Here is a 14,475-nt window from a genome sequence, read left to right on the forward strand (position 1 = left end):
TGAACTAAACTGTTCATTTTGATTTTCATTGCTTGAAAAATATTTAACCTATGGTAATTCTACACCTGTCCTTAGTCTATTTGGTTCTTCTTGTATCTAGTCAGAATTTAAATAAAATGTGTCACACGCTGGTTTTAACCCAGTACACACTTTCCTGGTCCTGAGATCATGGTCTCAGTTTGGTGTCTAGGACTTCCCAGACTGGCTTTTGATGAGCTGATCCCCAAACTGATAACAGTCAGATTATTTACAAAAAAGTGGCAAATGTAAGGTATTTTCTTTTTACCTAGCCTTTATTCATAGTGTTATAGATAACTGATGTTTGTAAAAATAACACATGGAAGAAATGAGAAGCATGACTGTTCCTTAGGTACCTGTATTTAGCTTTCACAATAATGCAAATTCGTAGGAATAGTCCTAGAGCTGGAAGTCCAGCCTGAATAGTTTTCCTTATTCTAGCTGTTTGATGAAACTCAAGTTAAAAGAAATTCCAAATAATCAGTGTCCCTGTTTGCAATAAATCAGCTGCTTTTGATCCCATCAAAAACCTTGAAAAACTAAGAGAAACGGGTTCTTGTATTCCTCAGAGATTATGTATTCTTGCTATTTCTATGAAATTGTTATAATCTCAGAAAGTATATATAGCAGTCCTTTTTTGTCGTCCTAGAAAACGCAATGCCTTCCAGTCAAAGCAGGAGGGTGAACAAATTGTTTTGCTTTGCATTATCTGTGAAACATAACACATGCTGCTGCTGCATGCTTACTGCAGAATTAAACAGCATCCTCTGGGAGAGAGCTCAAAAACAAATGGATCCTTCACAAAAAAATCAATAGCCTGGGATTGCTGCTAGGACAGCTAATGTCCCTTACCGGTACCTTTTTACATCATGTCCTCAGCTTTGGAATTAAATTTGCTTAGCTCCATTAGAGTTTTTCATTACTATTGTTATTCATCCTGTGTTTCTCCCAAATAGCATCTGAAAATGTGAGTGTGCATGTCAGAGCACTTAGCAGATCCTCCTAGTAGAACAATGGAAAATTTGGAATATTGAATGAAATGAGACTGTGTTTGTTAATGATTATTTTACACTGATTATAGAGTGTGCTTAAATCCATATTAAAAAAAAAAAAAAAAAAAGTAGAAACCCAAGCAGAAAGAAGAGAGAAAATAAATAGTTAGCTAGTTAGCTCCTAGAAAGTTTTCTTTCATTAATACTTTCCCTTCCAACCCTAGTACTGGGACCTCTCCATACATTCCTGTTTAGTATGAGTCATGCCAAGAAGGAGGACTCAAAATAACCAGCTGTCACTGCCTTATGCTAACTCTGAAAGACTTTTTTGCCCACCTGGACATTGCCCGGCAAGTTAAGTGTCAGCTTTTTCAGTTTTGCTCAGGGAAAATTTGCCTATTGCCAGGGAGGCTGCTTCTAAAAACCTGTCAGTCAGTGTGGCAGAAGCTCGTCAAAGTCCTCTCAGGGGCACTGGACTCTGACCTGGGAGTGAGTTTTTGGCTCCTGGGGTCACTCCTCCCAAGCTCTTTTCCACCTGGCAGCTCCCCAACACCATTTTTATGTGCGGCATCGCACTCACCAGGACCCCTCTGGATGCCTGTTTCCCTCCACCCTGGCAGAGCTGGCATGGGCCATCACAGGGGGACCAGCAAGCTCTGCAAAATGGCCCAGCGCCGTGGCCCAGGCGTGCTTAGGCACTGAACCGAGGTGAGGGAGGAGGCCAATTTCCTTCAGCACCCTCTGGTGCCACCGCCAAGAGATGGGCACTGCAGACCACAAAGCACAAAGAGTCTCTGCTGAAAGCAAATCTCCCTTTCTGTATGATAGTATTGTAAAGGGATTAGGGAGCAGCCGCAGTCTTAGCTTAACACACCTGTCTTGCATCCCTGGAGAGTAATAAGATGAGCCAGGGCTCACAAGGAAATGGCAAATGCAGTGGCAATCTATAACATCAATGGCAGGAGAGTAGCCAGGGCAACTGCATGCTCATTAGTCTGACCTAGAAAGCTTACGGGGCACTTGTCAGCAGAGAAGGTGGTTAAAAATACAGAAAACTAGAAAAAAACTCAATGCCTCTTCATCAAAGGAGCTCATGCCAGACTGGAGGATAGTCTGGAGAGGAAGGAAATGCTATATACCAAATATAATTGGACTTCAGAGGAGCATCTCACCCAGTGCCATGCAGGAAACAATCACTTACACTGGAGGAGATGGCAATTAGCAAAAAAGCCATGAGGAAGTCAAAGAGGAGACAGTGTGCTGTACTGTAAAAAGAGAGTGTATAGCCAGGAAGAGCTCACTAATCAGAGTTTCTAAAGGGTTAGTCTTATTTATTGGTTTTGTATTCGGTCTTTTTTAGGGACCAGAGTATAACCTATCAGAGTAGCATTTTCCTGACTTTTGCAGCACACACAGAGCTGAAGTGCATTGCTCATGAATGGGAAAATCAGAATATCAGAGAAGAGAACCGAGTGACCTTGAACACCAAAGAACTGATTTGCAGTGAAATGTAACAACCCAAAAAGAGCAGAGAGGTCACTCCTGTAGAGATTAATAACAAAAACATTTGCTGATAAATGGCATCTCACTGGTTAGCAAAGAGAGGTGAAGAAAGTTTCTGGATGAACTAGGCACAGGACCAATGAGGTGGTAGTTGCATCTTTTCTGGAATATTTTGTACAGTTTTGGTCCCCATAGTATGCAGCAACCACATCTTCCGTGGACTGTGTTTGGGGAACAGCCACAGGACAGTGGAGTGAAAAGAGGACATTTCTTACTGAGGGCCAAGACAACTTGGCTTGCTTAGTGTGATAAAATGGATGCTGAGAGGAGATATAACATCTCTTCAGAAATACTGCAGGAAGCAAACTCGGGAGAGGGAAAAAAAGGACAAAGTTGGTACTTACATAAGTGCAATAAAGATAAATTTAGCTTGGAAACAGCCAAGAAGTCGGACGGATTTGAAGAAGCAAAGAAAACCTAACTAGGTTCAAAATGGACGGTGAGCTGTTTATGATGATGGAGTCACCCGAAATAATCAGGATTTCAAAGTGACGACCTGGAAGAGCCTTTAAAATTTTCTGTCTCTGTGTTTAATTGCAGAAGTAAAATTTGCCATTCAGGTAAAAATGGCAAAGGAGGGATTGCAGAGTATTTGCAATGAATGCTAGTTGATTTACATGTTGTTTACAATTGCTTAACTGCAGTAGGCACCAGAGTAGCTATTAGCAAACAAAATCCCTTGTACATGGAGATACAAGGACAGGACTCTGTGGTAATTAGAAAAATTAAAGTTAATGCACAATTTGCGTAGCACAGCAGTGAAGTCCAGTGCACTCTCTTTTGGGTATGTGCATCAAACAGGATGCTCATGGGCAGTGTAGTGTTAGATGACATCTGATTTTTCAAAGGCATATCTGTCGCCTCATTTGAACAAGAATTATCTGACCTTTTAGAGAGATCATTTAAATGTCAATGTCTTGGGCACTCTTAAAATATGCACCCAGCAATACCTAATTTCAAAACTAGGTGAAGGTTGATGAAAAGTATTGACCAAACATGACAGTTATTCAATATATTTTTCTACTTCAGTTTTACTTCAACTTTTCACAAACAAATGTATTAAACTGCAGTTAACCTAAATCATTATTACAGCCTTAAAATTTTGAAATTGTAAATATCTTGTGCTTCCTGCTCAGTTATAGCTAGTAAATGTGTCAGAACAAATCAAGAGTGATTTTATATGTCATTTTTTACTAGTATTAACTTAGTCATCACTGATAAGGTTGTAGCTACTGATATGTAGTGGCAACTGGGCCTCATAAGCTACATTTATGTCTTTTTTTAAAGGGCAAGAATCATACTATCACGTTTGGTATCAGACAGTTTGGTGGTTGTCTGACCTTTTGTCACTGACTTCAAAATAGTGGTGTCATGGATGGCCTGCTTTTATGGGACTACACCAAAAATATAAAGGAAAACTGTCTCAGTAATGGTTGCCATCAGTGGTAAAATTTGCTTTTACTTGCAGTTTGATTATTACTGCCTTCAGATTACAGCCATCTGATTTTGTTAAATGCTTGCACTGATAGATACAAGAGCTTTTTGACTTTGTTAATGGCCTCTTGTACCTAAGTACAGGCTATCATCTGGAGAGACAACAATAAGTTACCTCCAACCTTCTTGAAAGATGCCGGCCTCCATTTAGTGTATCATTGCAAAACATGATTTACAGATTACAAATAATCATTGTTGCATACTTTCCAAATTCAGTATCTTTTCTTATAAAGCCTGGTCACCAGAATGGAATGAAGGAGTGGTTTAGGCTATTACTGGAATTGCTGAAGACCGGGAGGGCAGGGTGATTCTGTGATTACTGCAGGTGAGAAAAATACAGCCTCTGAATTCCTAGTGAGTAGCCTGCTGTAGAAAATTAAGTGTCTTTCAGCATCCATAGGACAAGTGGTAATAAATATCATTCTGATATGAAAATGAAACCTAGCAACGTGATCACAGAATCACAGAATGTTAGGGATTGGAAGGGACCTCAAAAGATCATCTAGTCCAATCCCCCTGCCGGAGAAGGAACACCCAGATGAGGTTACACAGGAAGGCGTCCAGGCGGGTTTTGAATGTCTCCAGAGAAGGAGACTCCACAACCTCCCTGGGCAGCCTGTTCCAGTGTCTGTCACCCTCACTGGGGAGAAGTTTCTTCTCAAATTTAAGTGGAACCTCTTGTGTTCCAGCTTGAACCCATTACCCCTTGTCTTACTGTTGGCTGTCACCGAGAAGAGCCTGGCTCCATCCTCGTGACACTCACCCTTTATATATTTACAAACATTAATGAGGTCACCTCTCAGTCTCCTTCAAACTAAAGAGCCCCAGCTCCCTCATCTCCCTCCTCACACGGGAGATGCTCCACTCCCTTAATCATCTTTGTTGTCCTGCACTGGACTCTCTCCAACAGTTCCCTGTCCTTCTTGAACTGAGGGGCCCAGAACTGGACACAATATTCCAGATGAGGTCTCACCAGGGCAGAATGGAGGGGAAGGAGAACCTCTCTCGCCCTGCTAACCACCGCCCTTCTAGTACACCCCAGGATGCCATTGGCCTTCCTGGCCGTAAGGGCACAGTGCTGGATTGTGATGGATTGAAAGTATGGTAAAAAGAAAAAGATATTTCAAAGTGAGTACCTCTATGTCTTTATTTATCATTCAGAATAGAAATGGGAGTGTACTAAAAAGCTACATGAGAAATTGCATTAATCAATGGAAGTGTACAAACTTCAGTGTTTATCACAGCATTTTTTTAATGGAACTGTGACTTTTGCCTCTTAGTTCGTGTTACAGTTACAGTTTGTTCTGAGTTTGGGTTTTATTTGCTTGAAATACCTGTTGCTTTGTATATAAAATGTAACATCTATAAATTCAATGTTCAGAGAAAATATTGGTACTATTGCTTATTACAGGGAAAAAAAAATGAAAGACCTTATTTCCAGATTATTATAATTTATTATTACTAACTACAAATTAGTCTGCTTGTCAGCTTCCTGTCTGCAAACAGCTCTGAAAGCAATAGATGCATGTTGACTACTGTTCAAAAATAGCTATCATTGACTTTCCTTTTATTAATTTAAATGTTAGGATAATTTCATCTCTTTTTCCTCAAGTTGTAATTTACGCTAGGTTTTCCTTACAGACCTTCCACTGTCCTAGTTCCAGTGATAGATTCTAACCTTTCGTTTCTGCATGAGACCTCTTTGAACATGCCCCATTTCACCTCTGATTTGGTTTTGCAGAATATGTGCCTCAGTACATCCCTTAGCCTTTTGTCTCTGCAAACTTCTGGAAGATGCTTCCCTGTCATATAGTTTGTAGCTATGGCATCTAAATACCACAAATGAGGTGACCACAGAAAGAACTCAACACTTTCATCTTCTTTGTTAATTTTTCCTCTAATTTGTTTCTTTGCTCCCCTTTCTGATCTTTATTTGCCCCAAGAACATGACTGCATTTTTGCGTTCACCCCTGACATGACCAGGTCAAAGTAGAGAAGATCGCTTCTTCAGGAAAGGACCTTATTAAACTTGGTAGGCCCTAAATGCCAGTCTAGGATGCTGTTTGGGCTCTTCTTAACCACAGCTCTTTTGTGAACCTTTCCTGCTCCCTGAAGCAGAGAGCGTCCCCTCAGCTTTGGTTACCTATACTTTATAGTTGTTTGGGCAGATAAACAATCTTTTACCAAACCTAATTCAGTCACCCCATGGACCTGCAGATTAGGAGAACGAGTTCAGAGAGGAGGTTATAGAGATATGGGGATGTTTTTTTTCACTGGAGAGAGTTGCCAGTGTGTTGTGCCCATCCTATGGCAGTTATTGCCTATTTTGGGTATTACAACTCACAGATGTCAAGCACCAAGATGACAGAAGACTGGACTACAGTGATAAAGTATATATAAAAAATGAAGAATCACAGAAATGTTAGAAAGTGCTTCTTGCTTTTAAGTTGAGGACCGGGCAGTAATTCAGCATGGCTGAGAGGACTCATGTTTTACTATACCCATGGTACAGCAAAGTGAGTCATGGGCAACATGCTTCTCAAGCTGGCGAACTCCCCAAGCCTCATCACTAGTGTCTTTAGTGCTAGAGTAAGTTATGGTTGGATTCAATAATCCTGAGGGTCTCTTCTAACCAAAATGATTCTGTGATTCCCTATTCTTCCGTGTTCCTACTGACCCTGTCAAACTCCTTGGCTTGAACCCAGCAGGGCCTGTGCTGCTGCAGCAGGTCATGGACCCTCAGGCTGCAAACCATCTCCCTCAGCAACCAGTGCCCTCTGGCTCTGCATTCTCATATATCTTCGATAGCACTGATCTTTCTTCATAATCTCCACTTGTGAAAGCCCTTGGTGAAACAAAGAATATTCCTTGCGACTCCTCGTCACTTATTGCAGATGCATGGTGGGAGACAGGTTATAGACAAAGTCAGTCTTCGAGGGAGAGAGTAGCTTATCTTTGTCTGAAACAGAGCCAAGAACAATATATCAATGTCCATACATATTTAACTCTAAGGACTGACTCAGGATTTGTCTTGCTGAGGTGCAATTTTGGAAGTTGAGGTATGGAAGTCATTTTTCTTCAGTAAAAGTAGCTGCTATCAGAAGGTGACTGGTGGCCCTGATGCTTTGTCTGTATTTTTGCTGCTCGTAGAATAGTTAATGCAATGTTTTGCTAACGTCTCATGTAATGTTATGTTACCATGACACACATACGAAAATAAAAGTACTATTTTCAGGGTGACGTAGCCAAATTATTACCACCCTGTGTTTTCCACTACTCAATTAAAAAAGATGTAGTTTTTAAATGTTTTAACTAAAAAATTTAATGTCATTTTAAGTAGTGAAGAAAACAATAGCTGAATGATCATACGCAAATTCGCATAAACAGGGTACTATGAATTGAACAGATAGCACTGAAAATAGATTTGTCCTTCAGGTTCTGCTGGGGACAATGGTGAGAAAGGAGGAGAGGGTTTTGTAATGATGAGAACCATTTTGATATTATTATTTGAAATAGCTGCAAGCAGAAGCCATAGATAATAATAATCTTCAAAGTGTAGAGGTTGAAAGCTCCAAGAAGCCAAGAATGAATGCAGCTGCCTTGAGTGATGGTGGAGCAAAGCCATATAGTTGTGAATGGTTTATGGAGATGAAATATAATCACAGAGTCAAAATGTGCAGTCATCAGGATTGAGATCCAAGAAGCAGGTGGTACATACGTCTGTCTCAAGGTTTTGGAGAGGTTCCCTGGCATCAACCATCTCAAAGAATCATAGACTAAAGAAAAAGTTTTGAAGTCTACAATTAGATACACAAGGGGACCGTCACTTCAAACACACAATTATTCCTTGTCAACGGTCCTCTCCAGACATTCAATGAGGCAGATTGTTCCTGTTTTAAAATAATGGCTCAGAACTCAATTCCACTTTTTTTTTTTCTTTTTTTCTGGAAGTGCTAAATGGAAGCTAATGACACAGAGGAAATTATTTCCAAGTTTTGCAACTGGCAACCATTACCAGAGGATCCATGAGCTTTTCAAATCCATTTCTATGTACATTAAATCATGGCTCGTCAAGAACTAGGCAACCAAATGTGCAGAGAATATGGCCAAAGTAGCCTGCTGCTCCTAAATTATTTATGACCTGAACACAGCATTTGCAGATCTCTTTACTGTTTATTTAAAAAAAAAAATTGCCAATAATATTTTGCTTCTGTATTCCTAGAAGAAAGTGATCACTTTAATCGTTAATGTTTTAATAACTTTGTGGTTTTGGTGATTACTTAGTGACACTATATTGTGATGGGGTTCATTAACTTCTACTAATCTTAAATACTGAAGAGATCACTATAGTTTTGCTGCCTCCAATTTGAGAGAAAGGAACATTTTAAGCAAGAAGAAAAAGTAACAATATTGAATAAACAGTCTTGTGACTTTTGATACATTTGAATATTTGTCTATAGCAAATGAGAAACATTAAAACGCTATGTATGTTGAGTTTGGATCTGAAAGTGGCTCTCTTCCTTCTTAACTAAAGGAGAATTTTATTGACAGCAGACTATGTGATCAGTCTTCTCTTTTCCATTCCTAAGAAGTAGTTGAATATATGCACGCATGTATGGTCCAATGCAACATTGAGTCTAGAGAGCATCAACTGAGCAGCTACCCTTCCATTTTCCCTTTCAGTTGCCAACTTTAAAAATACATAGCAGATACCAAGTCAGTGTAAAATGGTGAGCCCAGGCATTGATTCATCTTCTTTAAATCCTTTCATTATGAAGTCTGTTATAAGAAATTAAAATCTTGGTATGCTGTGACTTCAGTCCACTTTTCTTACCTGCCTATTCATGCTGATCATTAGCTATTCATTGCATGTGTGGTTTTAATAACCATTCTGTAATACTGCCTTTTTTTCTATTTTTCACGGTTTAATTATTCCACTTGGAAATGAGTAACTGCCAAAAGATTAAAGAAGTGGCTTCTTCATTATTTAAGTAATGATTACCCATCACTGGTCAGACAAGTGGATTTGCATTTAGGTGACCACATGCCAATATCTACAATTTTGACCTCTGTATCTAAGCTAGTTCTCCAAGACTCCCTTTATAGAGAAAGGAGATAAAATAGTTCAGATCATTTGCACCCTAAAAATGCTACTTTTAGTTGACTGTAGATGGAAACAAGAGCAACTAGCTTAGATGTTTACTTCATAGATGTCCAAAGACACATGAGATAGATCCCCTCCCTGTGCTCAAATTAATCATAAAAGCCCAGAGGTTTCGTGCGATGACACTGCTAATGTGAATGTACTGTGGCTTTGCTTTTTGACATAAAGGACATAGTGCCATCCAGTGCTCTGCACAGATGGGCAAGTCCTGTTCAGCACAAGCACCAAAAGCAGTACAGTCATGTTAGGACTACATTTCAAATGGATTAGATTACCCTGCTTTTCACCTTGGCTAAGTACTACCATGGTATTAGCAGGTCCACATTCTTTCCAGAACAGATCTGTTTGGGGAACAGCATTAATATTCTGATTATAGACTTACAGAGGTGCTGTTTAATATTTATCTTGGAAGATACATGTAATGGTCTTGACCAGACTAGGTTTTGCTATGCAAAGCAGTGTATATCATATTACAAATAATAATAACAATAATAATAATAATACTTATCCTTGCCTCAGCAAGCTTACAAGAATGCAAGTAGCATTACTTAGGAATGACACATAGCAAGGGCCTCTTGCATGCAAGAGAGTTGAAAAAGGTGACAGATGTTGAATGCTGAGACAATTTTTAGGTTCTGCAGTTAATTTAGGACATTGCCTTAATGGTGATTTTTCCTGTGGGTTTTCCCCTTAGGATGATTTCCAGCATGCAGCCTCAGAAACCAACTGGGAGTCAGTCACAAGCTCTGTCTCAGTAAGTAATTTGTTACTATTTTACCCATGGATGGATTGATAGGATGGCTTGAATCCAGCTCACTAAAATGGCACAGAGGAACCACGTATTCACCTTTGGCAGAGGATGAGGATGAAATAAGTGTTTATCCAACTCATACTGGAGTCAACCAGTCTGTTTTTAAAGAGAAAATATTCAGGATATGCCATCAGCTGTTGTAACCACATGAGATAGCCATTGGGAAACATTTCTTGCTTTCACACTCGTCCTGCCAAGATGAAAATGCAAGATATAAACTCTGTACAATTTTCAGTTGTAAAAATTCTTGACCTAAATAGAAGATTATACTTAAAACAGGCTGGCAGGAGAATGGATCTAGCTTTTCATTGACAATATTGAGATTTTTTTTTAAATGTTTGCAATAAAATATCTGAAGTCTCCATATTCAGCAGTAAAATGCCATTTGGATTAAAAAAAAAAAAAAAAAAAGAGGAAGGAAAACATGTAGTCCAGAATAAAATTTTCTTTTTCTCTTCATTACATTTGATTTGTGTCATTGGCCAAAAATCTGTCCCCTCTTTTATTTCCCCAGCAAATTTAAATGCTGAGGAATGGCAATGTAACATCAGAATCTGTAGTATCAACAGTTCTATTCTGTACATTCTGCTGGCTGGTCAGCACCATGTCATAGCTCTTGTAAACTCCTCTTAAAACACACAACATGAGGATAAATGCTCAAAGCAGACTTCAGACCAATGTTTGGAGTTTTCATGGAAGAGAGTTTTATGTTGACACCTTTGTTACAGCAGCTGCCAGGAGTTGCCAGTGGAAGAAAAATAAATAAAATATGGGTAAATTCTACTGATTAGTGTCCAAGCCAGGCAGTGAGTAGAGATAAAATTCTGTGTTGCCCAAATTAGCAGATCTTAAGCCAATCTCACTTGTGTTTACCCTTTAATTTGCAAGTGACATTTGCCTTTCATTATATGATGCATTGATAGCCTTGAAATAACTGTGCTGAAAGTCCTGAGTAGAAATGTTAGCAGGGCTGAGACCTACTGGATATGCCAATCAGGAGATGCTAAACCACTGTTTTACTTAAAGACACAAACTCATTTTTCGTTCTAATATGGGACTTGAAAAAAAATTGTGTGATAGAATATTTTGTGTAAAAATATGATAGGTGATGTTTGAAAATGTAAGCCTAGGGCTCCCTCGTCAGGTAACCATGAAAATGAGATGAAGTGTATGGTAAACACCAGGTCAATTATCTTTCATAACGTCGTAAGGCACACAATATGCCAAACGATAATCCAGTATTTTTCTTTTCATATTGAAAAAAAAAGTTTATCTATCTTTCATACCATTTTCTTCTGAAAAGTTGTTGTTAATGTGTTGCAGGTAGGGAAGTTTGCTACCAATATTACAGGTAGCAAGCTGGTGCCCAAGGTCACACAGAGAAACCTACAGATAAACCAGAAGCGGAACCCCAGTTTCACTGGTTTTCCCATGCTATCCTCTATCTAATAAAACATACCTTCTTCCACCGGGCATGTACTGCACCCACTAGCCCTTTCTTATCCTTAGGGAAAATAAGGTAGAGAGGTTGAGCAATTCTGAGGGACAGAAAGACAAACTCAGTCCTTTCTGTTGCTGACAAGATGACATACTGCCCTGCTGATACTCAGCATGGTAGATCTCAGTTTTGCCCCTTCAATCCGCAGGCAACCCAAACACTCATTTTAGGATCTGGGTGGCTTACAACTCTCTGAATGAAAAACTGAGAGTGAGCAAATTGATTCTTTCTTGTCTGAGGTCATATCACAGAACTATATTTTTGGGGTTTGGGTTTTGGTTTTTTTGGTTGGTTGGTTGGTTTTGGTTTGTTTGTTGCTTTGTTGTTGTTGGTTTTGGTTTTTTGTTTTGTTTTGTTTGTTTGTTTGTTTTACTCAGAAAGCTAAAACCCATACTTCTGCCATTAACCCCACATGACAAACACAGAAAAAAAAAGAAACAAAATTCACTCCTTATTAGGTTAGTTTCCATTATTTGTGAATTAATGTTATGATCAATGAAAAACTGTGATGGAAATTGAGCTGCCTGTCAGCTTGACAATGCAGATAGAAAATATAAAAGAGTGGGAGAATAGAAATTAAGGGTAAAAGCACTGACAAAAAAGATACCATTGCATCCCATGAAAATAAAAATGCATTCAGTGCTTTTAAGAAACATAGAAGAGGTATGTAATGTGGAAAATCTTTGCTCTCCACTGCTTCCTGCATTTCACTCTTGCTCTTGCCCTCTCTTTGGATGCGATCTCAGAAGCCAGATTACGACAAGCATCAGCTCTTCTAAAGCCAGCGCCTCGCTCTTGGCAGGACAAAAGAGAGGCAGTTGGGTTGGCAGCTTTGAAGTTGCTTTTGGGCTTGTCACATCATGTCGCTGCCAGTAGGTTATCTGAGCTGTTGAAGCAATTCCTCTTGACTTGGCTGTCACTGAGAAAAAGTTAAGCTTTCTTCTGTGTGTGAAAGAGGTTGCACAAATCTCACGAGTAGGAGATTTTATATGAAAATAAAATGGGGAATCCTTGCTGCCTTTATGAGTTTGAAATGCCCTGCAAATTCACAGCCTGACCTGCAGTTCTGTAATGAAATGCACAGTTGAACACGTGAAAAAAACCTCATGCATTGTCTAAGCCACACACCTGTGGCCTGATTTTTATGCTGCTGTTGCTTCAGCATCCTTGCACCACTTCCCTCACTTTTGAAAGGTGGTCGGGAACTGATGTTTCCCTGTTGGGCTGCAATCACAGATGAGCCGTAAGCTCCACTGAGCTCTCCTCAATGAACAAACAGCATTTGGGTGCATTTTTCTTTTGTAACCTCAAAGGCTGTGTTAGTACACTGCGTGATGCCTGCTCACCACACAGTCTCTCCTGCAGCATTGTTTTGGATAACAACGCTGTGTTCACTTTGCTGGCACGAGCTGCTCAACTCCGGGAACTCTCATCTCTCTTACGCTCTCTATTCCAAGCCACTTAGAAGTCAGCAGGTATGCCTTCCCTTTTAGTGGGTCATGAATTTTTACGGCCGTCTGCACTGTGTCTTTTTTAGCACAGCATTGTAGAGGCATTGCAGTCACAAGTGGGCCCTCTGAAACTTGTGCTGGTGGCGATAAGCAGTAAAATGTAGCTATGCTTTCTTGACCATACCATTGTAATGTTTTCTATTTCTTGTCTTCCTTATTTTTAATAATTTGGACTGTCCATACTTTCAGAAAACATACGTAGTAAAGTATCAAGGATTGTTACTTTTGTTATATAACTTATCATTAAAGAGAAATGTTTTATTTTGAAAGACATATATACTTTAAAACTATTTTAGTAAGCATTGAAGGACACGGTTCTGCAAACAAGTGAGTAACTTTACTCAAATGAGTTGACCTTTCCCTTACTACCCAACTGAGTGAAACTAAACACAAAGATTAACAGTTTAACATACATTTACTTCAGAGATGCGGCAAAAACTTATTTTAGTGAGCCATTAATATTAAATGGCATATTTCTGCTACATTACTTCAGAGCTGGGTGTTCATGAGAGAAGAGGGTTTCTAGGGTTTTTCTCCCAATGTTTTAATTTATAAGACAAAAACCCAAACAACTGTTATATTATGCTTCTTGTTGGACATAATCAAGTATTTTTTGTGGTCTTTCAGAAAGTAACAGGTCTGCATTAATAGTTTTTCTTGCACATATTTTACACATACTATTAGACTTTGTGCTTGGACAAGGGAAAAGGTGATATCAGGGTAGTGAATATTGTGGTTCTAAACAGCAATTATTAAAAATGTTTAAAGTCCTCTTCAGTAAAAATGAAATCGCTGCAATCTTTCTGACAAAGTCAACTTGTGTCAGAAGTCCAGAGGGAACCAAATACACTCATAGAATGGTACTTGGCCCTTCCGGGTAGGAAGCAATATTTCATAATATATCATTTGGTATTATGATATAATCATTTGGTATTATGATGTAATCGTAAGGGTATCACTATGTTGGTAATCCAAATATTCATTCTTGCATTGCTGAGATCCAAATATCACCTTTTTTTCTCTTTTTCTTAGTAACTTGTGGTTTTGCTAAAAGGGTAGGAAAATTGGCATTCATTGATGTTTCACAATACATTTAATTCTTGGGAATAAAGGGCCATCTTTTCAAATCTTTAACGAAGCCAAATTTCTTCTCCAAATTGAAGAGGGAAAGAAAGACAGTCTAGATTTGTTGTCTTTGTCTTTCTCTGCTGCAGTTTCTGATCTGCGTATTATTGATTTACCAACAGAGCTGGTGGAGCTGTGAAGGCACCATCCCAGCACTACAGGGCACCTCTGTTCTGTGGTCATGACCACCACAGTGGTTTCAAAAGACATTTCCACTATATCTTTGTACATGTACAAACCATCACCCCCTTTGAGGAGTGGGTGTGCATGTTGTCAGTCGAGCAGTGGCAGTGCTTCCA

The 14,475-nt window shown here is 39.2% G+C and overlaps 1 protein-coding gene across 5 annotated transcripts in view; it reads left to right on the forward strand.

The window, feature by feature from the left end:
- The window catches only part of PDGFD (platelet derived growth factor D), a 144,695-nt gene that overhangs the window by 100,160 nt on the left and 30,060 nt on the right, over window positions 1-14,475 (forward strand). For 4 of the 5 annotated variants that reach the window (XM_065658605.1, XM_065658606.1, XM_065658608.1 and 1 more), the window contains exon 4: window positions 9,926-9,985. The exons of the other annotated variant lie outside the window; for it this stretch is intronic. In XM_065658605.1, the coding sequence (XP_065514677.1) occupies window positions 9,926-9,985 (60 nt within the window). The remainder of the gene's footprint in view (window positions 1-9,925; window positions 9,986-14,475) is intronic. 5 annotated transcript variants of the gene reach the window in all.

The sequence above is a fragment of the Caloenas nicobarica genome, chromosome 1 (genome assembly GCF_036013445.1).
Source record: "Caloenas nicobarica isolate bCalNic1 chromosome 1, bCalNic1.hap1, whole genome shotgun sequence".
In the NCBI taxonomy this organism is placed as follows: Eukaryota; Metazoa; Chordata; class Aves; order Columbiformes; family Columbidae; genus Caloenas; species Caloenas nicobarica.